The sequence below is a fragment of the Radiomyces spectabilis genome (assembly GCF_025331425.1).
Source record: "Radiomyces spectabilis strain NRRL 2753 chromosome Unknown BYT42scaffold_12, whole genome shotgun sequence".
NCBI classification, from domain to species: domain Eukaryota; kingdom Fungi; phylum Mucoromycota; class Mucoromycetes; order Mucorales; family Radiomycetaceae; genus Radiomyces; species Radiomyces spectabilis.
In genome coordinates, this window is record NW_026251937.1 from 454,670 (window position 1) to 480,122 (window position 25,453).

Sequence of the window (25,453 nt, forward strand, 5' to 3'; positions counted from 1 at the left end):
CTCACCAATTTGTCGGAAGGGAAAATTGCTGTGCATTGGGCGAATACCCCCGTCACAAAAATCAACCCGATTCGGTCTCACACCCAACTTTGTTCATCTGCTTCACCGTACTCCTACGTTTTTTTTCCCAGTCCATCACCACTGTGTCAAGTGCAGGATGGAGAACGGTCATCAAGCTGATGAGAATGGGGAAACTGAACAAAGGCAAGAACTTATCAAGTAAGTATAGATGAAGGACGAAATGCGCGTGTAACAAAAAAAGGGTTCTTTTTTACTTGACGGTGGTTTTCGTTAGGAATGTTCTTGAACTCCAAACTCAGTTGCGTGGTAAGTTGTTTAGGTCGCCCCCTTGGTCCACGAAAAAAAAAAGTAATATCGTTATAACCAAACAAACTGAGTAGGCTTGATCTCGCGAGTGGATACGGCTAGAAAAGAGCATCAATCGTTGTTGACTGAGAACCAGATGCTGCAAAAGTACATTAATAACTCGCTCACGTCAACTGCCGTGTTTGGCGCCACAGGAGGTGCCGTGGGTCCTGCCGCTGTCAACAAATCTACACCAGATTCGTCCCGTTAAATGTGTACATCATCATTTATGGGATTTTCCATTTTCCCGTTTTTATTTAATTTAACATGGTGCCTGAAGAAAAAATGCGCACCATCAATCTACCGAAGGGGGTTTATCCTTGGTAGGAGATGCGGCCAAATCAAGGAGTGATTACGTCTCCAAATGGGATATTCCGGATAAAAAAGAAAGAAAGAAAAAGGAAATAAAACAAGGGAAATGCAGAAGCAACCAATGAAGACGCAACTGAAATGAATGTCAATAGAAACGCCAACAAAAATTAAATTTGCGCGGGTCAATGTAATATTCGGCATGTAGATGTGTTGTATGACATATAGGATGCATTACACTTGTTCTTTCTTGTCGTCTTCTTTTCTTAACCTTGGATTATTTCACCACAGTCGATTGTTTCCGTTGTACGCGTCGTACCTGTTGTAAGTATTGTACTGCATGCGTTGTATGCGTTGTATAGATCCTCAATTACCATTGCTATCATAACCCATCTTTTTACCTACCTTGATCCCGCTTCAATGCCGTATGCCGCCTATCATGATGAAGTGACGAAAATGAAAGGCAGGTAGGGTGGCAAAAAAAAGCCAACATGACACAATATGAGATGGACCCCTACCCTGCTGCCAAATGCTCCTTTTTTTTCATATTCATGGAGCCATTTGATCGCGCCCTTTTTACTGTTGATCAGCTTCATTGTTTAGGAAACTTTCCTTCCCCTGAATTTGTGACAATGCTAACATTGACCGGAAAAAGCAGATACTTCAATGGCCGATTTATGGATCATCTCTGTGGTGCAATCACCAGTGTCAATTGTTGCTACAGTTTTGCATATTCCCTACTCCATACTGTTATCAACTATGATTTAACTTTTTTTTTCCTTCCCTTCTGAACGTTACAACTTGTGAAATAAGCAATCCGTTTCTCTAGTGAAGTGAAATCAAAAAACTCTATTTCAATAAAGTAAAAAAAATCATAAAGTGAATTCTTTTCTCTTTTCACTGATATCATGCAACTGTTTTTTTTTCTTTGTCAAATGCTGTTGAATGACATCTTTTTTTCTCACGTTGTCCTTTTCACGTTTCTGCCGCACACTCTCGCCTTTTGATGCAGCAATCACCGGCTCCTTACCCCATCATTGGTTACTTAATTTGTCATGGCTGCTCTTATCTCAATTTTTTTAAACTTGTCATCTTTGCATGACCATAGCCCGCGCAAATGAAAACATATGAATAAGAAAAACGAGTCAATACTTTTGAAATCATCTGTTCCTCTGGGTCAGTTTTCATGACGTCAACCTCCCCTCACTTGTTGATGGATGAGAGTGTATGTTTCTGTAACCAAAAAAAAAAAAAGAGGTACCAGAAAGCGTATGAATGATTTTGATCTTGGTTAATGATGGATCTCCTTTTTCTATTGGATTTTTTTTTCTCCTTGCTATCGTGAGCTGTGCCTTTCAGGGTCCCGTTTGTTTTGGTTTAGCCCTGCATTGATAGTTATTTAACGCACATTACTTGCCTCCTTCTTTTGGGGTCCTTGAATGATTAGTATCTGTGCGAGCAAAAGAGATAATTGTTTTCTTTACCTGAATGGGCTCATCCAGTTTTTCTCCCTCCCCCAAAAAATAAATACATCACTTTTTCCCTCCCTGCTAATCCTTTGCTGCCATAGTTATCTAATCCTTTCTGTTCCATCCCCCCTTTTTTTCTTTTTTTTTTCTCCTTCTCTTATTTAGACCAAGCACACGTAGAACTTCAGAAATCAAACGGATCATTTTCTTTTCGGTTCTTCATAAAACAAACGTCTGTTTTTCCGTTGAACTTGGAACGATAACGTATATAAAGCTTTAAACTCGGCTTATTACTGAATGCAAACATACCCCAGTTTCACCAACGTAACGACATCTTAAAAGATCTCCAACTTTAATCGGGCACAGCATTACCATGACAAAACCAGAAGACGCCATGTCGAATGACCAAAAACCTTTTACTAGAATTTCTGTATGTTTGGGTTTGCTATTGTAACACAAAAGAAATGACCGCCCTTTTCTAATCTGATATTCACCTTCGTAGATGGAACCACTGTATGAACGTTTACTCAAAAAACCGTTTCCTGATAGCGTGTCTGCTATTGAATATTGCCGTACTGTCTGTGGCGAATTCGGATTTACCGTGAAACAAGAAGCAAGCGCCAATAGGGTATGTTGAATCGATCGTCGAAATCAAACGACGCAATCCAACCTTGTTGGAATTAAGCATCATTTTTTGGGTTCATCATAAAAAAAAAATTAAGCTTCATACTAAAAACCCTAATCCCATCTTTTTAGAATATTTACGTCTATTGTTCTCGCGAAGGCTTACCAGACTCACAACGCAACCCTAAACCTTCACCTCAGCGTAAGCGACCTTCCAAACGATGCGACTGTCGTTGGCGGGTCGTTCTTTCAGAGAATGAACGCAAACAATGGGAGTTTAGAAAGTCCATGAATCCCAACGCGTCGGAGCACAACCATGAAATGATGTCTCCTGATGAAATGGTCAAGGCTTGGCCTGCCGAAGTCAATGATACCATTATCCAGTTGGCCCGTCAACGACTACAGACGCATGAGATTCGCGAAGCCGTAAAGCAGCGATTCCCTGATATCACATGGAATGAACGCCGTTTCTACAACCGATTAACAGAGGAACGGAAACGGATTCGACAACGCGGTGTGGTCGAACGCTCACAGAGGTTACTCCTGCTTTCCGCCCGTCTTTGTTCAGTCGTGGCATCCAATGAAGATTGGGCTTTATGCGTAGAAAACGATCTGGCTCGCATGTTTGAAAATTTTTGCCAGTTGAGTCGTCTACCTCCGGAAGCCATTCACACCTTGGTCGATCTGCAGACGGATTTGATCCAAAACGAAGCTGACAAGCTGACCTGCAATACCAATCGGCTGTCGCTCGGTGATTCGGTTCCTGTATCGGCCATTTCCACTTCCAGTCCCATGATGAGCGATCTAGACGATGTACAACAATCACCCGCCAAACGTCGCAAGTCGTTGGTATCCAAAATGGAAGCTCCTAAAGGCACTCAAATTGTCAGCGTTCCCAATTACCTGATCTACGTTCGATCCCAACCCCTGAGATCGTCATCTGATTCATCGTCTCAGGGATCCAGGCGAACCTTTTCTCCCTCGGGTCTTGAAAGTCCTAGCCCACAGACCGGTCCACCTGCTGCTGCATTCGGCGGCAACTCAACCACCTCGTTCTTTTCTTTGGCCTCACCCACATCCTCATCTTCGTCGTCTTCGTCCTCCATGCCTTTCCACAACCATCCTCACCAGCAACAGCAACAGCAACAACAGCGATTGAATCGACTGGATATTTCCAACCAGCAACGCACCGTGCCGTCACCGCATCCATCGCTCCATTCGCCCAACGACACACCATTCCTTATGAATCAAGGATATGCACCAACGCATCAACCACAACCTCAGCCCCAGCAAGCGACCGGTTACACCGTATCCGGTTTACCTGCGTACAACATGCAGGCGTCCTCCTTTTCACCCTACACCATGGCGGCCACCTCCTTTTCTTCGCCTCCGGAAATGTCCTTCACTTTTGATAACACTGCAATGGCCGGTCTGGGCGGTCACCGCGCCCATGATCGTCAGCTTGCTCATCCGCTCGATATTCGACAACCGGCTCAAGCGACCCCTCAGCAGCCCACCTCGCCTTCAGTCTTTGGTTTCTATCCTGTGCGAGAAGAACAAAATGCCGCACTGCAACAACGCGCCATGTTACAACGCCAGCAGCAAGAATACGAACAACGGATGCAACGATCCTTCTCTCAGGGCTATACACCCCTGCCCATGATTCGATCCAACGATGATCACACCGGTCCTACCGCCGAAGATGTTGCCAACGCTCAGTCCTGGGCTTAATTTTCCTTTTCAAGGCATTTTGGTCTCCAACTTTTTGCTCGATTCTCGCTTGTTGAATTACCCTTTTTTTTTCTTGTTAGCACTCCTGTTCTATCTTTTTTCTTTCACCACTCACTTTTATTCATCGGTTTTGATCTCTCCTTTATTGTATGAAAAACCGTTCCTTATGCTTTCATTATCCGCTCCTAGCCAAAACTTTCTCTCACCTCTCCATTCTGAAAACCTGTCCTTCTTTGGGCGTCTTCCACCAGCTTTTTTTTTTTTTTTTTATTTGTTCTTCTCACCATTTTATCTTTTTTCCTATAATCTTTTATGCATCGCCCTTGTTTTTCTCTTAGATGTGGTAATCTAAGTTGTATCATATATTTTTACATATAACTTATGAAGTTCCCCAACCTTCTTTACAATAGCGCAATTATTATTCTTTCTAATCCCAGAATAATCCAAATCACTGATGAAAAAAAAAATAGATGCATTAAAGGGTTCTTACTTACTATATCCACTGTATCCAAACCATTTCATACCATCGAATTTCTTTTGACGGGGTCCTGAGATCTCTACTTCCTGTAGTCATTTGTGCTATAGAAGCGATGATTGAACAGAGCGAACAGAAAAAGCGACATATACGTAGCGTGACGAGATCTAGCAATACGTCCGTATGTAAAAAATGCACCTCAAAGGAAGTTTCGGAGTACGAGTTTCCTGAAAAGTCGTCGGAATTAGGTTTTCATTTTTTTTTTTCATTTGAAGTTCATTAAATTTTGAAAAAGAATGTGCCAACTCATAATTCCGACTACTTCATTGGCGCAAGCCAGAAGCAGCCGGACTCAAGCGTGAATTGCCTGCTATGATCCCAAAGGCTTCAGAAAATCACTGATAAAGAGCGAGTCACCCATCTCAACACTCTTTTCTCGTAAAAAAAAAGAGCGCTACTCTGGAGACTCAAAGCTCTTACCTTTTTAAGTAAGAAGAAGTTGCAATCCGTCCAATAGCGCCGTATAGCTGGATATTGGAAACACCGTAAGTTGTGGGTCTTCCGACGCCGCCCACCAAAGATGCTTGTAAAATACTCCCAAGGACATGCCTTAATAATTTAATTTTCACAACCTTCTTCAATGATACACAAAGTTGTCTGTAAATGTTGCTGGGTGCTTAAGCAGATCTGATACAGCACGTACGTTAATTCATCTGATTATATGCCTGACAAACGAACAACTGTATGCGGTATCCCCCTTCCATCTGCTCTTTCCTGAAAAGATAAAAGCACTACATACATCATATAATTGTTTTCATGTCCTGTTACAAAGATTACAGAGTTTAGTATTGTCCAGCGAAACAGATGAATCCCCATTTTCATCGCTCGGTTGCCAGGACACAGCGTGCGTGTTTTGAAATTAACACCGAACCTGATAGTAATGGAAATGATATCCAGCTTCGACAATGGTCGTTTATCGAATAGGTTGACTGTTAAAAGGGGCACAGGAGCTGGGTGATTCATGTTATTGGAACCCAAGAAACAAGCAGGCAAAATTTTTTTTATCTGACTGCGTTTGAACCAAAAAGAGAGTTGCCCGACATTTTTCGCATTGACGAACCCCGCTCAGCAGCCCTTGAACCGCAGCCATGGCGACAGTTGAAGAAAAAACGAAGAGCAAACCACCAGTATATCAGGAATCGTCGCAGTATCGGCATTGGCGATTCAGTCCCGAGCAAATATGGGATATTCGTCGATCCAGGACAACGTCAGCCGTGGATCGCGTACGGAAAAATGTGCAGGAAGATATGGTAACAAATCAACGCCATGTCCGTATGACTCAATTCAATAGTCTAATATTCTCATTCATAACAAAAAACAGCAAGAAGCCGGTACCAAATCAGAGCAAGAAACAGCAGAGAATACCCAGTATTTGACTGTGGACGAAGAAATGGCCTTGTGTCGCTTTTACGAGAAACAGCTGCAAGGCATTTGCAAACACCTCAAGTTTACAGAAATGGTCATGGTAGGATCGCATCGTCCGCTTGAGAAATACAATAGTCTTTTTGTTTTGGCGTGATGGTACTTACAGTGACGTCCATGTAGGCGACGGCAGTGATTTATATGAAGCGATTTTTTCTGTACAACACGGCGATGGATTATCATCCAAAGGATGTCCTGTAATAACGAGATCGATCGTGCGGGCGAATTGGCCACTGATGGTGCTTCTTTTTACCGTTAGATTGACGTGTTTGTTCTTGGCAACAAAGTCTGAAAGTGAACGGATCTCCATTGACGAGTTCGGCAAAAGCCTTCAACTACCATCGACAAAAAGCATTTTAAACCTCGAGTTTACGGTATCGCAGGGCCTAAAATTTGAATATTACGTTCACCATCCCTATCGACCGGCCTACGGCTTCTTTTTGGACATGCAAGCAAGTATCTCTCGCGAAATATGCTTTACGATAACAAAACCCATGAGCAACACAAAACTAACTGGTGCATACCTAGACGGAAGTGGATAAAAAATTGCTAAAGGAGACTTATGCAAAAGTGCCGGGCGTTATTGGCGATATGCTTTTGACGGATTTACCGCTCATCTACCAACCGTCACAACTTGGTCTAGCCGCCTTTTTGATTGCGGGCAAAGACAACGGCTTTGCGACGCAAGTACAATCGTAGGTGTTGTAATGCGAGACCAAGGACAGACACTGTTAAACACTAACGTCATACAATAGATATATTGAGAAAAGGTTCCCGCAAAATACAAAAGATTTGCTCGACATTGCCGAAAAGGTTGCAGAGACCATCCAAAAAACCATGGCGGTGACGCCCGAACAAGCAAAGGAGATTGATTATCGATTACGTATATGCACGAACCCTGCAAAGAATCCAGAGTCGGCACTGTAAGTTCCCCATGATATTTGTACTCCAGCTTTCATGGATGAGAAAGCAAGATGGTTTAATCGTAGAAAAATGATGGATAGGTATAAGAAACGCGCAGCGGAGGAAGCAAGGGATAGTGAAGAACGTCGAAAAATGAAGAAGCCAAATGTAGATACGGACGGTGAAGAAGACGCACCATGAAACAGTCACTTGTGACATGGCGAGATCAAGTGCAAAAGAATAAGATACGAAATACAAATGGTATTCTCTATATGATCTTTTTCTTTCCCTTGAGTTCGGCCGCACAATTCTTGCAGTACCATTTGCCTTTGGGAGGTGTTCGTAATCCCACGCATTCCAGATGAAACCATTCAATCTCGCACTGATTTTAATGGCCGTTAAGAAACCTCACCGTGCAAATAAAAAAAGAAAACAACACATTCAGCTCGTCGGCTTACCTCATCATTATCACAAGCAACCATTTCACCAAAGGAAACCTGTCGGCAGTAACAGTAAAGCGGTTCGTTGGGATCAATCGGCAGGTCACTCAAAGAGATGGCTCTATTGAGAGATTTGAGCATTCGATCATTAGCATTATCGGGAAAAGGTTCTTACGCCTGAGCATGCTGTCGAGAATCTTCTGCCGACAGGTAGTCCCCTTGAACAGCATCCGTTTCCGCTTTCTCTTCTTTATGTAACTTCTTTCTTCCTCTTTTCTTCTTGGGTCTTCCACGACTGTCAGTCTCACTAGAGGCTGTCTTTCGTCCTATCGAATAGTGGAAAAAAGATCGTCAGAGAGGGTCATCGAGCAATGGTAAGCACAGCGAGGACGGAAGAGAACACACGTACGTTTATTTGAGGGTTCTAAACAAGCATGCATACAGTTGAGTAAAATGGATCAATACAAAAGAGTAAAATGAGATTTACCTTGAGTGTCGGTGGATTCCTGGAGGGTTGCCTTGGGCTCTCGTGGATTGAGGGCACGAGCAGGCCCAATTAATTGTTCGTCTTCAAACTTTTGCAAATCATTGTCTAAGCGTGTACAATGACGATCCACCTTTTTGCCCCCCGCCAATTCATCATTTTTTATGAACGTGATTTTGAATGCATTGGGTTACGTTAACCGAACTTACAGTATCATAAGTCGATTTGGCCAAGGCAAATTTTTCTTCTCCACGTTGTAATGCTTCATTAAGCAAGTGGCCTATTCGCGTCAACCGTTTCCTTCGCTCTTCGGCTGTCAAAATTTGTTTTGTCTGTGAGATTTCCATCGACTCGGTCGCCACAGTATTCATAAGATCTAAATGGGCGACATTAGCTTCTGTGGCTCCTATGAGACCCTGATCATGTTTTTGCTTTGCCTTGGGCGCTTTCATCCAGTTGGCGAATCAAGGTAAAATTGCGTTGCAATTCCAAAGGAAGTGCTTCCACAGCTATTGTCTGGTAAGTACAATTCAAGCGACATTCAAACGAAAAACAGGACATTTACTGTCGGCATAATCGCTGAGGTAAGACACGCTATCATCCATGGCCTTGGGACTTGCCAGCATAATCGTACTTCCCAACACTAAAGAAAAAAAAATCTTTTAATTTCTCGAAAAGGGAAATCGCGGTTTTAAAACGCTTTTTTTGTGCTCTTGACATTGGGTGATGAGAATAATGCAAGCAACATCATCTGCTTCTCATACCATATTACGGCAGAGTAGTGCAAGCAGGACTATCCTATATTTTTTTTGTCATAAATAAATCAACATCACACTTTGAATGGAAAGATGTGCTGGTGAAGATGCGCCTGAGCGTTCTGTTCAATGGCTGAACGATATATTTCATTGTTAGGATATACTTGGTTTGAGCATATAATGACGATGATTAATAGATAGATAGGTAGATGGAATAAACGACACTCAGCACATGATTCAAGGGTGTACACTTTTTTTTAGAATGGTTCAAGTGGTTGGCTGATTCAGCTCATCTCTTTGGGCCTGTTGGTCATAATTGTTGGTAAGAGAAAAGAAAACTAGGCAATATCGTTCGGGGGTGCAGCAAGCGACTTACTTGTTCCAAGTTGGGAGTCCGGAGGATGTGGGATTAGATAACTGGGTAGAAGGCGGTTCAACCCAGTTGAACGCAGCGGCTGTCGTAGGAGTAAAGGATGTAAAACGTAGTGGACTGGGTAATTCGTTCTCTTGTGTGAAGCTAGAATACAAGCCGATGGACGAGGGCGTCTCATCACGCACGGCAGCTGAATCTGAGCTCGTTACGGTGGTCGGCAGCACTTGGAATTTCGGATTTTCAAGGGTGGTTAAAGGAGGAGGATCCGCTGCATGCACCATTCTTGTTGACGATTCCAATATGGGTGAAGGGATCCTCAGCTGAAGTCTGGGTCGTTTTATCTGCGGTCCGTTCTCATCTTTCAATATCTCGCCTGCAAAGGGAGGACTATGCGTTGGTGTCTGCAGTGGCGTGGTAGCTGTCGATCCCAAGCCGACTTCGTCCGAAGACGAATACCGATTCAAGGTTGGAGGTCTGGAAGGTGGGTCCAAAGTGGGCTGCATGTATGTGGAAACGGATGAGTAGTTGTTAAGGTTGCATATCAATTGATTGTTGTTCGGTGTCGCATAAGAAGGTGGTCGTTCAACCACGGGGGTGGTTCTATTCATAGTGACAGCAGGAGGGGGTTCCATTTTCTGTGGTATGGGCCCGTATTCAGGAAGCGTAGGGTAATTCGTATTCGCGGATGGATAGGCCGGCGGCACAACTGTGGTAACAGCTAAAGGATGAGGCATAGTGGGAACCATAGGATGATGCGATAACGCCGAAGGTGGAACCGAAGGAACCGAAGACAGCGCTTCGGTTGATTGCATCGGCAACCTGTTGTCGTTTTTACCGTTGTCATCGTCGTCGTCGTCGCATTTCGATGCACCGCTCATAAACTAGTAAAAAAGACATATAATGAGAAAAAAAAAGGGCGTCTTGTCACGAACGGTCATTTGTGTGTAACCAACATACATCTCCATTTGTTCTAATCTCATGCGGTTCGTTATACTAAAAGAGCCGATGGACTGCGGTGAGCGTTTTTTTCTTGCGATGAGCACGCAAATTGAAGTTGAAACACTTGCCTCTGTGTACTTTAGTAACATTTTATCCATGTCGTGGCTTGAGTATTGAATCAGTTTGTTGTTGGAGTTGAAGATGATTAACGCGACCTCGCAGTTGCACAAAACACTGAGTTCGTAAGCCTTCTTCATGAGTCCAAATTTACGCTTTAAAAATGTCACTTGGCGATTGCGTTCATCTTTGATAGGTTGGATCTTGATCTTTTTACGTCCCATTTACGTGTTTACTGCAACCTAAGAGGAAGTATAAATAACACTTGGTCATTGTCACACGCAATCCGACCGTTGGATGACCCATCGGGTCGACGGGAAGTGCTCAGAAAGGTTACCTTTTGGTATTTTTTGTTTGTGCTTAAAAAAAAATCTATTATTATCGTGCACAAAGGGAAGCGGAATGCAGACAATAGGTAAAAAAAAACTTTTCAGGGATTATTTATAGTATTGCTGCGACACGATTGGACAGGGGGAACGAAAATTTTATTACCATGGAAGATCCCAGAAATGGACCGGGATTCCAGTTTCTCGTTTGTTTGTTCATGTGCACTGCACCATAAATACAACCCTCTGTTAATGTCTCTACCTTCCCTGCTTTTCACCGTTTTTTATTCTTTTTATGTTTTTTGTAGTGCCTTCGACGTTTAAAGGTACGCTGATTAGCCTCGACCGGGAGCTGCTGGAGCCAACCCATGTCCATTGGCTCGGTTTCAAAGCCACTTTCGCAAAAACCCAAGGAACGATGTAATGAAACATGTGAATTTATCAAATGACAGCATGGTGACTGACTCAACCATGCATTACCATGGTTCTACCAATCAAATTGATTTCCGCCCTATCCTTCGGACAATGTTCTTCTGATGCTGCAAGATTGTGTAGGACGATCCCAAGGTTAAAAATATCCACCACCGCGGGAGTGGCATCTTGATGAATAAAAGCGGACCAGAAAGAAGGCAGCAGATCAGTAATATTTCTTAATAAAGTTCTCGTTCATCTGTGGCCTGCTTGCGCAGAATTCATCACGGCAGCAAGAACTTCTGCAAGGCGAAGATTTTTAAAAAACACGTATCATCATGCAGTGACTCGGTCATGAAAGAAGCTTTCTCTGATAGAAAACTCAGACGCTGTATTTGGATTACAGCGTGTTTATCTCGGTTATCACAAAAGCTTCCGTGGATTTTGAAAAATGTTGAATAGTCCTTGCATTACGCAAGTTGGAAAGTTGTCATGGGAGGGAGTCTTATTCTTCATTGAGTTGTTGTGTGCATATGATGCATTTGATCAAGCCATTGGCATATTACAATGATCGGCCGTGCATGCATAAATTTGTCCCGATTCTCGAAAAGTTCGTGCGCGATTTTTCTCTGTTGCAAACGTTTTTCTAATTTTCTTTCGTAAGAGTCAATGGTAAGATTTTTTTGCTTGAATCGGGAAATAGCTCCGCTTAGAATCCGCTTTTCGAACCTGAATCCATGTTTCTTACGCAAGCTCGCGTCAGCGTGTGGCTGGTGTTGCAGCAGAGCATGAATTCATCTTTTTCATCAATCCACGCAACGCATGGGAAAAGAAATAATTTAAGCCATATAGCTATTTTCCGCAATGGTACACACACGGACATCTTTAGATGAAATTTTCAAACTGGGAAGATACATATTTTTTGCACCAAGGTTTCCCTGAACAACACAGGCTTTTCGTGCCATCTTCATTTTATTGCATTAACCTGCGATATGCAGGTTATCGACTGGGGGTTAATAAACGATCATGTACTGTGCCATGAATTGAAGCATGCGGCGCTGTTGACAGATCTTTGGTGTCGCTTTTACCTGTTTTTTATTTCACTCATCCTCCATGGTTTTTATTACACGTGAAAAACCGGATTTACTTTCATTGGGAAAGGTGACGTTTGCTTGTATTTTCTCGTCATCATTCGAGGGATAGTTTATCACTCTTGAATTATCGTAGTCTAGTGCCTTCTCGGCACCAGGGTTCTGCCGGCCAATGAGATACTAGTAACTGAGATAAATGTCAAACAATGGCCCTATCTAGCGCATTGGTGCATAGACGAACCTATCTACTGAATAGTAAATGGATCTGTTTATTCCACTTTATTTTGTGACACCAGGGAAACTGGGAGTTTATCACAAACCAAACAAACTGATATCTCGGGATGTCATGCCATGGCTGAACCGATCAAAACATTGATGTTATTTTTGAAGCAATCGCATCAAAAACGATTATGGTGTCAACTGTCATGCTTTTCCTTTTTAAAAGTTTATTTAGCAGCTTTTCGTTGCTGAATGCGAAAGGAAAAGCGAGATGTGGCTCGATCGAATGTGTTACAGGGTAAAATTCCCAAAAATGAATGAGCGACTGAAGCTCAGCTTTTATTAAGCCTTGGCTTGGGTACTCTATTTTATGCATCCTTGTTCTTTTACGCGGTAGAGAACAGCAGATACCCATCCTTTTATCCCTTTTTCCTTTTTCGCCCTTTTTTTTTTAGTTTCTTTCTTTTTTCCTTGGCTTTTTTCCTTTATCTTTTTAAATCATCGGTTTGAAATAGAAATATTAACTCCGTCATGACCAGTGTGGTGCACGATGGCACAAATGGCATGCTCAAAAATGACATGAGTTCCAATGGCCGATTTTGGCGCTTTGCTCGTCCCAAAGGCCCGCGATGGATGTTGCGCCATTCAAAATCGTCATCCACGGGCCATGTCCAAACTCCACTACCTTTGCCGTCACCGAGCACTCGACAGAGCTCATCTGAAACCACAACGACCATTACTAAATTAAGACGTCCCCGCAGTCGCAGCTGCGATCTTCAGGTACGGCCGCCATTATGGTCGTCCGCGTTTCACGTCTCTCAGCTACGGTTGCGAGTGACGGTTATTAGTGCTCGCCGTTTAGCCTCCAAGGAAGGTGTAAGTAGGTTCTTTTTCCATTTAAGGGAATCAATGGGAAATAATTGTCTGTGCCCACGAGGTTGCGTCTTATCCCCTAAAAACCGACAGAAAAAAAAATTAAACCCCTCCCCACGTCACTTGTAGTATCCTTATGCCATTGTAAGCTGTGCAGGTCGGCGGGAACGGACCAATGTCATTCGAAAGTCGTCGGATCCAGAATGGCATTGCACATTTGATATGGATCTCTTGAATACCCAAGCGCGGCCGCGACGCCGAAAACAGCGACGTCTACTGAACAAAGGCTTGATCATCACCGTGTGTCAAAAGGATCGGTTTCGATCCGTGTTTGTCGGCCAAATTCAGATACCATTTGAACAGTTATTTGACGGTGAAGAAACCATGGACTATGATCACGCAGTGAATCAGGCAAGTTTCGCCAACCGCTTCTGTGAGGACTCGCTTGCATATCGATCGAAAAGCTAACCCTTATTTCAGCCACAATGGTATTCTCTGCAGTCGCAACCACGAAGAAGTCCCTATTTACCACGTCGACGAAGATCCTCCAACCAGGAAGATTGCAGCTCACCTGATACCATGGGCGAGATTCAAGTAAAAATCGGCCTCGTTCTACCCGGCCAACCGTCGAATTCTCGTGCTCTCAAGCAATTATGGCATATGTTTTTAGCTCAACATGCTTCAGCTGCTTCCAATAACTCGATATGGCAAAGTTCCTCGTCGCTGCCACGCCAACTGTCCTCAAGAGACACTCTCGCTTATTCACAAAATCCCAATTCAAATTTTCATCAACAACAGTTCGCCAGCATGGATTCCATGAACAATGTGGTGTCGATGCATCCGCTGGAGGATGGCACAAAAGATAAAACTGTTATTCTTCGCAAAAGACGATTCCGAAGGCGACGTCGAGGACATATCGCGCAATTCCATTCGGATGTGGTTGGGGTCACATTTTTGGAAATCTCTCATGCCAATGACCTACCACCTGAACGCAATCGTAAGTCCGCCGCCATGACGACTTGGGTCATGATACCTTGAAAAAATACCACTCATCCATGAAAAAATTCTATATGCACTAGTCACGCGGACGGGGTTTGACATGGATCCATTTGTGGTGATATCGTATGGCACTTCCAATTTCCGAACCAGCGCCGTACGGCACAACCTCAATCCCGTGTGGAACGAAAAACTGTATTTCCATGTGCATCATAATGAGGTAGACTATCGGCTGAAATTGACGGTGTACGACAAAGATCGCTTTTCAGGCAACGATTTGGTGGCATGGCATGAAATTCCTATTATGGATATCATCAAACAATCCCAAGCCCACCAAAAGAAGCGTCAAAGCACGGACGAGATTCCCGACAACGCCATTGATCAAGAAATGGATCGTCACACGGTTCCCTTGACCATGCTTCACAAAGACAAGTGGAAAGATCGACACCCTACCTTGACCTTTCGAGCCAAGTTTATGCCGTATGATGAAATTCGCAGAATGTTCTGGATAGCTTTAGCGCGAACGTACGACGTGGATGGAAGCGGGACACTGAGCCGGTTGGAAGTGCAGTCAATGCTGGAAACCATCGGGTCCACTTTATCCGAGACCACCATCGATAGCTTTTGGCGGCAGCATGGCCAGGACCCGAAAAACGAAAACGACGAGTTACCCATTGAAAATTTGGTGTCGAGTTTGGAAGCACATATGCTCGCGGCCAACGATCATCCTGCCACAGCCCCCACATCTCACACACGACGACCAACAGATACCAATGACAGCGCATGCTTCAAGGATACCCAGTTTTCCTCCATCTTATCCGACGTTGAAGAGAACGATCATGGTCCTGAAGACGACGAGGAAAGCGATGATGATTTTCGTCAGGATGAAGAAGAAGAAGAACAAGGCGAGGAAGACGAACAAGATGATGATGACGACGCCGAGGATAACAGTAGTGATGACGAAGACGACGAAGAAACTGATTGGCTCAATGAGAATAGCTGCGGCGACAGTCCAGATGATCAAGAATTATTCTGCTCTTCAGATGAAGTGGATGATGTGGATGCAGATGACGAGCTTATTTTGAACGAAGCTAAAGACGTACAATACAACGGGCTATTGCCCGTGTCCTTTGATACCATGGGGTTATCCATGTCCCCTACTGATACCTTGAAGACGTGGCCTATGCGCAAACCCTCTACTGCCAAACGAAAATCGGCCACGGAAGAAAAAGTTATTCGTATTGCTGAATGTCCTATTTGCCACCGCCCTAATCTGTCGCGACGGGCACAAATGGATATTGTTACTCACGTCGCCACCTGTGCGGCCAACGATTGGACTACGGTCGATCGGTTCTTGATGGGCAATTTTCTCACTGAAGCGTATGCTCAGCGAAGGTAGGAACGCACAGCATATAGATGGCCCTTCTCATGGCTCACTCCTAGATCTCATAGGTGGTTCGTCAAATTGGTGAGCAAAGTAGGCTATGGCAAATATTCACTAGGCACCGTAAGTACAAAAAAGCGGTTAGATACTGCAAAGGGTCCATTGTTGATAATTTTTTTTGTTATGCATAGAATAATGCCAATATCATCATCCAAGATCGCCGCACGGGTCAGCTCATTGAAGAGCGCATGAGTGTATATATTCGTCTCGGCATGCGGCTTGTATATAAAGGTTTAAGAACTGGCATTCAGTCGAAAACAGGTATATACTCTCTCTCTCTCTCTGTGTGTGTGTGTGTGTGTCTCGCCTTACTTTGCAAGGAGTTATTCACCCATGTTTCGTTTTTCTGTTGTTACAGCCCAACGTATTTTGACCAATATGACGGTGCGTCAAGGTCGTCGCTTTGATGCCCCCAGTTCTGTAAGAGAAATCCCGGCGTTCATCAAATTCCATAATATTAGTATGGACGAGGTGCTTGAACCTCTGGGAAACTTTAAATCGTTCAACGATTTCTTTTATCGAAAACTGAAACCAGGATCGCGTCCATGTGATTCCCCCAACGATCCATCGGTGGCGGTCAGTCCGGCCGATTGTCGTATGCTTGCTTTCCAAACCGTCAATGATGCCACACGACTTTGGATCAAAGGCATTGAGTTTAGTCTTGCTAAACTTTTGGACGATCCAATTGGGTCCAGAAACTTTGAATGCGGCTCTTTGGCTATCTTTCGTCTAGCACCGCAGGACTATCATCGGTAAACCATTTCATATCAGACGCCATTTTTCCACAAACTGACGTTTTTATTTTTTTATTTTTTTTTATACTCTTGCCACTAGATTCCATGCACCAGTAGATGGTACTATTACTGATATCAAGGTAGTATCCGGTCAATATTACACAGTCAATCCAATGGCCATTCGAACAACGTAAGTATGCATAAAACATCCATTGATCCCTGTTCTGTATTTATAATATCTTGTACTCATGAATGAACGATCTTAGTTTGGACGTATTTGGGGACAATGCGCGAACCGTCATTTATATGGACACGGATCGATTTGGCAAGGTGGCGGTTGTGTGTATCGGCGCGATGCTGGTGGGTTCCATTATCATGACAGTCAAGGTCGGGCAACATGTGAACCGTACGGATGAAATGGGCTATTTCGCTTTTGGCGGAAGCACCTTGGTGGTGATCTGGGAACGCGACAAGATCCTACTCGATAAAGATCTCACCAGTAATTCTGAGAAAACCCTTGAAACGCTGGTAAGAACAATCTGTTGACTGAAAACGGCTGGTGAACTCATAGCGATTTCTGGCATTTGACAGGTCCGCGTTGGCAATCATCTGGGCCATGCCCCCGATACCACTTTATAATTTGACAAGTTTAATTGCTTGTTTTTACACAGTGTCTTATAATATGTAGAGTTTTGGGATGTTACATAATTTTTGATTTGTTTTGTTTTCTACAAGGATATCACGGTGAAAATAATGTGAAATAATGAATGAACTGCTTCTTATATACAAAAAACGGGGAAAACCATGAAATTTGGGATCTTTCAACTCATTGTTGTTGTGATAATGCTTCTTCTTCTGCCTGTGTGAGCCATTGAAGAAAAAGAAGAGTGTGTTATATTGGATGAACTTGTCGATTTCATCAATTTGATGCTTACCAGCATTCGTTGTTGATCAATAAGCCATGTGGGTAAATTCGGAGGTAAAGTAACGAGATCCAGATCAAATAGTTCGATAAACTGTTCATTCACGTATCGTGCTTTGGTTCCCGCATAAGATCGGTACTAGTAATCCCATGTCATAAGCCGCCCAACTAATCATACCTTCTTATAGCACACTTACCTCGGTGATGATGGAGCTGAAATTCCAGCCTTCCAATTTCCGCAAACAGCCCACCAAAGTTCCCGTCTCATGAATGCCAGACCTAGTAAACGGAACGGAATGAGGGCCTTTGTTATGATAAGTAAAATCGTCGCAAGATGGACTCACGTGCACATGATCAGAACAGGATGCGTATCTATGTTGAGGATTAATTCCAGTCCTTCTTTAATAAGCTCTTCAGAAATCGGTCGCCATGTCGACGGCTGGATGGGTTTCCAAGTTGCCATACCGAGATGAACCTAAAGGTCATGGAACTAAGCTACTGGTCCAGTCCCAGCTTTTTTCATTGCCCCACTTACAAGCTTGATACCACCTTCTTCAATGAGGTAGGATGTCACTCTGCTAGGCATTTCAGGACTGAGCATGACGACGGTTTTGAAGCCGAATTGCTTGATAAATGTAAAGTGAATAGGCTGAAGCATATCGGAGCGGTAGACTCCAGGTTCGACAATGCCGAATTGCTCTGGAGGCGTTAACAGCGACGTAGCCGTTCGACTCATTGTCTACAAGAGCAAAAGAAGGAAACGCAGCAACAACTTGGGATAGTCACACACAAAAGCGTTGTGCCTTTAATACAACGCTTCCTAAAAAAAAAAAAAAAATTCCAAATATTTCAATCACACCAAGTTCCGTTGAAATCAGGCAAATACTCTTGTTGGCAAATATTGATTACTCTGCCAACCGCACTTGCAAATTACTCACCCTGGCGTTGATAAACGGGAATGACAGAGCAAAGAGGAGCCTCAACCTTACATTTTACCTAGGCCATCAAGCAATCCAGTTTGGAACAATGATTTTAATGAGCGCATGCATTTTGCATGTTTATTTCATGTATGAATATCTTGTTTTCTAATCAAGTTACGGTAATGTATGAAGTGTAGTAGTTGCTACTTTTTGTGAGTTATTTACAATACAGAGAAGATAAAAAATGGACATATGTTACTTTTTCTAGTTATTAATGACATCTCTCCACGAGCGCAGATTAGACGGTATACGTTTCCATGTAGAAGGTTTGAAAATGCTCACACCCTCCAAAGGATCCTTGGTCTTGCGATCTTCCATTTCGATGGTGTGTCTATAAAAAAAGAAAGCCCGTTCATTAATCGACATGATTCTCTACTTTCTCAAGGCAGGCATGAAAATACTTACAATAACACTTCCTCACGACCTGTATCCAAATCCACTTCCATTAAGGGCACCACTTTGGATTTCTTGATAAGCTTGTAACCAATGTAGAACGCCAACACAATTGGGATACCGATGTAACAAGCAATAATATCGGCTGGCTTCACGGGATCGTCCATCCACGAATCGTAACCTTGTCCTACCAAAACGAAAAGACACACGCCGAAAGCGAAAATGGGGCCCACAGGGTAAAGACGCGCCTTGAAAGGCAAATCGTCCACATTGCGGCCTTGAGCGACATAAGCTCTTCGGAATCGCCAATGAGACGCAGCAATACCCAACCAAGCAACAAAACCGGCCACACCACTGATGTTCAGAAGCCAATTGTACAAAACTCCGCCGCCGAATAACGAGGTCAAGAAAGCCAGCATACCGATGAACGCCGTGAGAAGCACACAATAAATAGGGATGCCATTCTTGGTCAACTTTCTAAAGAATTTAGGCGCTTTTCCTTCCAGAGCCATATCATACAAAGTACGACTTGACGCATAAAGACCAGAGTTGCCAGCAGACAGGACCGTTGTCAAAATGACTGCATTCATGAAATCTAGTGACCGTACAAAAAAATCCACCCGTGAGTTCTGGTGTCACGAGAAAAAAACATAAAGAAAAAGGTCGTGTCCAACTTACGTGCAGCAGGAGGAATACCGGCTTTTTGGAAGACAAGGGTAAATGGTGAGACGGAAATATCGCTGACATTCTTTCGTAAAAGAAGAGGATCATCGTACGAAATAATGAGACCGATAATGAGCAGAGCGAGGATGTAGAACAATACGATACGCCAGAACACTTGCTTAATGGCTTTGGGGACGTTCTTTCTGGGATTTTCACTTTCACCAGCAGCGACACCGATCAATTCCGTTCCTTGGAAGGAGAAACCGGCGGTCAAGAATGTACTTAACACACCAAGACCTTGGACACCACCTCGGTTAAATGTTTCCACACCATAATAGACACCACCCAGCACGGCGGTATCGACCAGGATACCGAGGATGATGAAAATGATAACTGTCAGCACCTTGATCAGTGCAAACCAATATTCCGCTTCGCCATAGCCTTTCACCGAGAATAGATTTAACCCGAGAATGAGAAGTAAAAAGACAATTGACCAAACATAGCCGGGAATATTGGGAAGCCAGAACCCCATCACCATGGAACCGGCCGTCTTACAAGGTGCGAAAAAAAAAAAAGAAATATATAAGATCACTGTGTGACAGTAGCCCCGCTTTTTTGTTATTTTTTGTTTTTCTCGTCTGATCCACTCACCAGTTCGACAGCGACGGTAACGGCCCAGTTATACCTTTTTGCAATCAAGTCGACATGCATCAGTTTATCCGGTTACCGACCCCATAGAGTAATGAACTGATCCACTTACCAGTAATTCCATCCCAAAGCAAAACCGACAGCCGGATCAATAAACCGTCCGGCATAATTGTTGAAACTACCGGAAATAGGAAGATATGTTGCCTAGATATCCCGATGAGTTTGCATCACCGCCTTGATCTCTATTTGTTTTGCCTTTCAACTTACCATTTCGCCCAAACATTCCATCATGAAAAATACCATGATACCAATCAAACCATATGCAATCAACGCACCACCTGGACCTGCATTGGCTACGGAAGCACCGGAAGCCAAGAACAGACCGGTACCAATGGTACCACCCAACGAAATCATGGTCAACTATAAAAAGAAGAAGTCCAAGTTGGTTTTTGATGCACCCGATTGCATGGTTTTTTCCAAGTGCATTGAGGATGAACCTACATGACGCGCTTTGAGACCACGTTGGAGGGTGGGCTTATCGACAGCATCGGGAAGGGTTCCAGCATAAGATCGACTGTAAACGGATTCCGCATACTCTTGGCTGTTTAGGGAACCTTGCTTTTGATCAGCATAAACGGATGGTGGCTTTTGTTCAAAGGAAGCTTGGTTGGAAGGACTCCGGCGCGCTCGCATCGTCTCGAGACGTATGGATTCGGCGTCGTTCTCTCTATCTCTTTGACTTCTTCGTGAAGGGCCTGCCATAGATTATGGTATAAAAAAACAAAATCAAAAAAAAAGAAAGTGAAGAAAATAGGAAAGGGTGAATGCCGAAGCACAGACTCTAAAAAAATTTGAAGGGAAAAGCGATCAAATTGGAACGCCGCTTATCCATGCTTTATATGGCAATAGATGTAGATTATCAACGCTGGAAAAAAGGAAAAATGCTCCGAAACCTCAGCTTATGGACAAGAGTTTTATGGCATGTTGACTAGAAAAATAAATAAAAAAGAGACATCACGGTGTCGATGGAAATCGGACGGTGAGTACAGCAAAGAACAGCAAGCACCGGGGGAGGGGGGAATGACCAGGGTGCACACAGTATACAGGATCGCATTTTGCGCTTGAGAAAACTTAATCTTGTCTTTGTGCGACTGGATCACTTCCTTCTCGTTACATCTTTGTCCCCTTTCTTCGCACGATACACCGCTCGAATACGGATTATCTGTGGCTGAACCGATCACGGGATTTTCACGGCCGAGCTTGGAGTTTTTGAAAGGTTAAGTTTGATTATGCTTCTTTTGCAAACAAATAAAACAACTTTTTTTTATTGATCTGCTCCGTCCGCTGCATAATGTCATTGCTTGTAAATATCATCTTTATATCCGCTATCTTTTGGCCTAATAAACTCTTTTTGCCGCAACGGTCAATGTTCCATCGCCTGCTTGTCACAACCGCATCATCATGGAATAAGAATTTCGATTGCCGAGGTTTTTTATTACTTGTTCTGGTCTTTGCGCTAACGATTTAAAGTTAAATGGAGACTGACTGCGACGATATGCATCAAAATTTGCCTTTTGTTCATTTGAGCAAACTTGATCATTTATTCACAATGATAGGAATGGCTGGTGAGCGAGCTTGTGGTATATAACTCGTGCAACACGATGCAAATCATTGCAGAAAAAACCATGCATCAACTGCTTTATCGATCAGTGATTCTCGAGATGACACGTGATTAAATAATGCAACTGAACACGGTTCGCTGCAATGCGAATGTCGTGATCTGAAATCATGGAATTCTTTTCTCGAGTTTCATGAGAAACGGTGTCTGGGCTCTTGATCTTCCAGTCTTCCTTTTCTACCGCTGGTCTGGACTATGCATTTGCGGAAAGAAAAAGATGAAGTCTGGAACCATGCTAGATGAATGGTATAAAGGCCGTATACTTTGCTGGAAAATCGCTGATTGTCTTGCTTCTGGAAACGATCACATAATTCAGACTGGTAAATACGACAAAAATTGGGATGGGGAAATTCAAAGGGAAATTCAAATGGAAATTCAAAGCCACTCAACAATTTCATATAGACTGCGAAATTCCGCTGCCAGAGTTTCATTCACGATTCCCCCATGTTCCGTGTGTATGCCAAGCGATGGACATCCCGAGTGGCCCGCTCCACATATTCTTCAGTAACACAAGGGTCTAATGCATGGTTCCAACGCCATACCCGCTCATTCACCGCTTGTGGTAAGCATGGCTGGCTGCGTCGATGACTATAAAATGAAAAAAACAGTGGGTTAAATCGCTTGCACACCCAGGGGTTTGGCGCCAGCAGCCACGGGAAGTGTATCCGCGCTGGTCATTGACGCCCGAACAAGGCCAATGGGCTACCGTGAATGATATTGTCAAATATGATGCCGTTTTGCAAAAAGGCGAAAAAGCGAGTCAGGTGTTCACTTTAACGGGCCGCATCCGATCCAAGCGTGAATCGAGTGCCAAGCTCATTTTTTACGATGTCGTTCAGGATGGACAGACAATTCAAGTACTAGCCTCTCGTGGCCGTTTCGAAGGCTCCCCAGACCAATTTGCGGCCGCCAATCGCGAATTATGCCGAGGCGATATTGTGTGTAAGTGGTTCGAGTCGAGATCTACAGTGAATCGTATTAACGGGATTCCCACTGTTCCCAGCGTTCACCGGTGTACCTGGAAAAACCAACCACGGTCAATTGAGTATGTTTGTTACCCAAGGCATGAAAGTGCTCACGCCTTGTCTTCGTGATATCCCACGCTCAGGTTTAAAGGATCCTGTAAGTGATATAGTCTTTGACTTTTGTGGAGCGATCTGTTCCTTGTCTTATGCTATTTTCACTCAAAGGAAAAAAGATTTCGTCAACGACATCTTGATATGCTCGTCAATCCAGAATCCGTGGAAATTCTACGTACACGTACCAAGGTGATGATCCAGCTTTGAACATGTAATGAGATATATTCTCGACGATTGACGATTGACGATGGATTATGCTAGATTATTCGATTTATTCGTCAATTCTTGGATCAGCGTGGATTCTACGAAGTCGAGACGCCCGTGTTATCAGCGACTGCAGGCGGTGCCAATGCCCGACCGTTTATGACTCACGCCCATGCCCTCGGCATGGATATGCAGTTACGTATTGCACCGGAGCTCTACTTAAAGGTACGTTACGCACAATTTAGGAATGCAGTGGCTCGATATTAAGCGGACCCCTGCAGCAATTGGTCATCGGCGGCATGGATCGAGTGTATGAGATTGGCAAACAATTTCGAAACGAGGGAATCGATGCCGACCATAATCCCGAGTTCACGACCTGTGAGTTCTATCAAGCGTACGGCAATTTGGAATCACTTTTCAAAGATACAGAAACCATGGTTTCAGGTTGGTTAGAGGAAGCAGGATAACCGTCGAACCATGGCATGGAAGTAACTCATCCATGCTCTTATAGAACTCGTGCGACACATTCGCGGCAGCACCACATTAACATTGGACGGTGGCAAATCTGTCGACTTTTCACCGCCGTTCCGTCGAATCAATGTCTTGGAATATTTGGAAGCGAAGCTCAACGTATCGTTGGATAACCTCGAAACTCAAGGTAAAAATGAACAACGTCCTTTTATTGGTTGTAGTGTACACGGAGGAACTCAATTGCCGGTTATGACAGAGGCCCCTCAGCGATTATTAGAACTGTGCAAGCAACATCGTATCCATGTGACTGGAGCGATCACCACCAGTCGTATCCTGGATAAACTCATTTCTCATTTTATCGAGCCGCAGTGTACCCAGCCCACATTTTTGTTCGGTCACCCATTAGCACTGAGTCCGCTGGCGAAATCGGCGGTCGATGAAAAGGTAAGAAAAATGGTCATTCCTAGTTGAAATAAAAAGAATACTCACACCAAATGCGCAGGGTCGTCTTGTTGCTGCTCGGTTTGAACTGTTTGTTGATGGCAAGGAAATTGTGAATGCTTATGAAGAATTGAATGAACCCAAGGAACAACGGTTACGTTTTGAACAGCAAGTGCGAGATCGACAGCAAGGCGATCTGGAAGCACCGATACCCGACATGGCGTTTTGTGATGCTTTGGAGTACGGATTACCTCCTACGGCAGGATGGGGCATGGGCATCGATCGTGTTGTCCAACTTTTGACCGGGACAAATCACATTAGAGAAGTCTTGGCCTTCCCCATCATGAGACCCCTTTCAACAGAAAATGATTCCTCCTCCACTTAGTAAAACATCCTTTTTTTTGCACTTTACCTTTCAAATAGCTTGTACAGTAACATTCCCGCGGATTAAAAAAAAAGTTTATTCATGACATTTGCATACAATATATTGTGGAGTGCAGCAGCCACACATTCGAAAATCTCAACTTGTCTTGTACAGCACAGCTGTAAAGTTCTGTGTTTGCATCCACCGGGGTGATGATCTAAAATAGATCCACCTGAGCCTATTTTTAAGACCTCAACACTTTGCAGTCACTGCGTCAAGAGGCCAAGATAAGGATATTGAAAATTTTAGGTCTTTTTTCATGTGTTATTCAACAACGTCGTAATACGATGCAGTGTTGATGCAGATAAGAAAACATACCGGAAGATAAAATTGAGCGGAGGTCACAGTAAAGCTATGATTGGGTAAATTGGCACGGTGGCATAAAAGCCTCAATCACCGCCAATTGCGAGAATATCGTGCCAAGGGCCGACCGTGGGTGACAGTGGATGTGAGCGGAATGCCATTTGTTGAACGACCGAGTTTCTCTCTTTTTTTGGGCTTGTGTTGCTTTTCCGAATATCCTCCATCCCCCAGAATCGAACGCTGGGAAGCAGTAATTTCCTCATCTCGAGCTCCGCCCAAAGTTGCCAGGATCTTTCCATCACAAGAACCCATCATCCTTCTGGATACCTAGGTGCATTTCACGATGTGCTAAGTCCGCTTTGACAATAACCGTTCCCCTTCCCCCCCCACCCCAACCAAATGGCAAATGACTGCATTTCCTCTATAGCGGCCGTGAGATTGTCCTATCTCATTTCATCCCATCCAAAAGTACTAAAAACAAAGCCATACACACTAACACTGTGACTAGCTTGTCATACAATGACTAGTGTATGGACCTAGGCGTCCCCAGCAAGCTTTCAAAGTAGTGGGTTTACCTGTAAACCTCGGTTCAAAAAGTTTTCCAGAACATGGAAAATCCAACCAAACCATCCATCCATCAAGGAAAAAAGAAAGTCAAAGAGCTTACGAAATAGTACTGTAAGCGA

The 25,453-nt window shown here is 43.7% G+C and overlaps 9 protein-coding genes across 9 annotated transcripts; 5 read left to right on the forward strand and 4 right to left on the reverse strand.

Annotated features, from left to right (window-relative positions):
* The first annotated feature begins 8 nt into the window (after positions 1–8).
* Positions 9–622, forward strand: BYT42DRAFT_89710 (uncharacterized protein). The gene is made up of 3 exons (XM_051572888.1): positions 9–219; positions 296–327; positions 402–622. The coding sequence occupies exons 1-3, from the start codon at positions 158–160 to the stop codon at positions 575–577; spliced, it is 270 nt and encodes an 89-aa protein (XP_051420051.1). The 5' UTR covers positions 9–157; the 3' UTR covers positions 578–622.
* A 1,895-nt stretch (positions 623–2,517) lies between these two features.
* On the forward strand, positions 2,518–4,499 carry BYT42DRAFT_617019 (uncharacterized protein; the record flags this gene model as incomplete). Its single annotated transcript, XM_051572131.1, has 3 exons — positions 2,518–2,574; positions 2,647–2,772; positions 2,901–4,499. The coding sequence occupies 3 exons, from the start codon at positions 2,518–2,520 to the stop codon at positions 4,497–4,499; spliced, it is 1,782 nt and encodes a 593-aa protein (XP_051420052.1).
* A 1,623-nt stretch (positions 4,500–6,122) lies between these two features.
* Positions 6,123–7,383, forward strand: BYT42DRAFT_502557 (cyclin-like protein; the record flags this gene model as incomplete). Its single annotated transcript, XM_051564836.1, has 6 exons — positions 6,123–6,306; positions 6,390–6,499; positions 6,580–6,653; positions 6,716–6,912; positions 6,992–7,151; positions 7,212–7,383. The coding sequence occupies 6 exons, from the start codon at positions 6,123–6,125 to the stop codon at positions 7,381–7,383; spliced, it is 897 nt and encodes a 298-aa protein (XP_051420053.1).
* BYT42DRAFT_90113 (chromatin remodeling protein) lies at positions 7,162–9,143 on the reverse strand. Its single transcript, XM_051572891.1, has 8 exons — positions 9,048–9,143; positions 8,721–8,926; positions 8,493–8,659; positions 8,287–8,416; positions 8,209–8,223; positions 7,975–8,125; positions 7,818–7,920; positions 7,162–7,741 (listed from the first exon to the last, which is right to left on the reverse strand). The coding sequence occupies exons 2-8, from the start codon at positions 8,842–8,844 to the stop codon at positions 7,628–7,630; spliced, it is 804 nt and encodes a 267-aa protein (XP_051420054.1). The 5' UTR covers positions 8,845–8,926; positions 9,048–9,143; the 3' UTR covers positions 7,162–7,627.
* Positions 9,144–10,493: 1,350 nt separating this feature from the next.
* BYT42DRAFT_467437 (uncharacterized protein) lies at positions 10,494–10,691 on the reverse strand (the record flags this gene model as incomplete). The annotated part of the gene is made up of 1 exon (XM_051563528.1): positions 10,494–10,691. A coding segment is annotated over one exon (198 nt), but the record flags the coding sequence as incomplete, so codon positions are not given.
* Positions 10,692–14,194: 3,503 nt separating this feature from the next.
* On the forward strand, positions 14,195–17,107 carry BYT42DRAFT_595235 (phosphatidylserine decarboxylase-domain-containing protein; the record flags this gene model as incomplete). Its single annotated transcript, XM_051570831.1, has 7 exons — positions 14,195–14,384; positions 14,467–15,778; positions 15,836–15,890; positions 15,959–16,088; positions 16,186–16,579; positions 16,662–16,751; positions 16,828–17,107. 7 exons carry the CDS (start codon positions 14,195–14,197, stop codon positions 17,105–17,107), a joined length of 2,451 nt encoding a protein of 816 aa, XP_051420056.1.
* Positions 17,108–17,247: 140 nt separating this feature from the next.
* BYT42DRAFT_89809 (protein-tyrosine phosphatase) lies at positions 17,248–18,331 on the reverse strand. The gene is made up of 5 exons (XM_051572890.1): positions 18,019–18,331; positions 17,828–17,958; positions 17,681–17,762; positions 17,497–17,622; positions 17,248–17,420 (listed from the first exon to the last, which is right to left on the reverse strand). Exons 1-5 carry the CDS (start codon positions 18,217–18,219, stop codon positions 17,388–17,390), a joined length of 573 nt encoding a protein of 190 aa, XP_051420057.1. The 5' UTR covers positions 18,220–18,331; the 3' UTR covers positions 17,248–17,387.
* Positions 18,332–18,667: 336 nt separating this feature from the next.
* Positions 18,668–20,581, reverse strand: BYT42DRAFT_502515 (amino acid permease/ SLC12A domain-containing protein; the record flags this gene model as incomplete). The annotated part of the gene is made up of 6 exons (XM_051564834.1): positions 18,668–18,794; positions 18,869–19,451; positions 19,535–20,069; positions 20,171–20,204; positions 20,280–20,371; positions 20,435–20,581. The coding sequence occupies 6 exons, from the start codon at positions 20,579–20,581 to the stop codon at positions 18,668–18,670; spliced, it is 1,518 nt and encodes a 505-aa protein (XP_051420058.1).
* A 1,708-nt stretch (positions 20,582–22,289) lies between these two features.
* Positions 22,290–24,425, forward strand: BYT42DRAFT_617027 (lysyl-tRNA synthetase; the record flags this gene model as incomplete). Its single annotated transcript, XM_051572132.1, has 9 exons — positions 22,290–22,407; positions 22,479–22,787; positions 22,849–22,967; positions 23,036–23,113; positions 23,186–23,353; positions 23,410–23,572; positions 23,640–23,786; positions 23,856–24,043; positions 24,102–24,425. The coding sequence occupies 9 exons, from the start codon at positions 22,290–22,292 to the stop codon at positions 24,423–24,425; spliced, it is 1,614 nt and encodes a 537-aa protein (XP_051420059.1).
* Positions 24,426–25,453: the final 1,028 nt, after the last annotated feature.

Excerpts from the sequence above, each read along its gene's own strand:
- BYT42DRAFT_89710 (XM_051572888.1), top strand. The coding sequence starts at position 158 with ATGGAGAACGGTCATCAAGCTGATGAGAATGGGGAAACTGAACAAAGG. Across the intron at positions 220-295 it reads CAAAGGCAAGAACTTATCAA|GAATGTTCTTGAACTCCAAA; the intron begins GTAAGTATAGAT and ends GGTTTTCGTTAG. Across the intron at positions 328-401 it reads ACTCCAAACTCAGTTGCGTG|GCTTGATCTCGCGAGTGGAT; the intron begins GTAAGTTGTTTA and ends CAAACTGAGTAG.
- BYT42DRAFT_90113 (XM_051572891.1), bottom strand. The coding sequence starts at position 8,844 with ATGTCCTGTTTTTCGTTTGAATGTCGCTTGAATTGTACTTACCAGACA. Across the intron at positions 8,660-8,720 it reads ACTGGATGAAAGCGCCCAAG|ATCTTATGAATACTGTGGCG; the intron begins GCAAAGCAAAAA and ends TCGCCCATTTAG. Across the intron at positions 7,742-7,817 it reads TTGCTTGTGATAATGATGAG|TGCGAGATTGAATGGTTTCA; the intron begins GTAAGCCGACGA and ends CATTAAAATCAG.
- BYT42DRAFT_89809 (XM_051572890.1), bottom strand. The coding sequence starts at position 18,219 with ATGAGTCGAACGGCTACGTCGCTGTTAACGCCTCCAGAGCAATTCGGC. Across the intron at positions 17,959-18,018 it reads AAGAAGGTGGTATCAAGCTT|GTTCATCTCGGTATGGCAAC; the intron begins GTAAGTGGGGCA and ends CATGACCTTTAG. Across the intron at positions 17,623-17,680 it reads TCAGCTCCATCATCACCGAG|TACCGATCTTATGCGGGAAC; the intron begins GTAAGTGTGCTA and ends TGGGATTACTAG.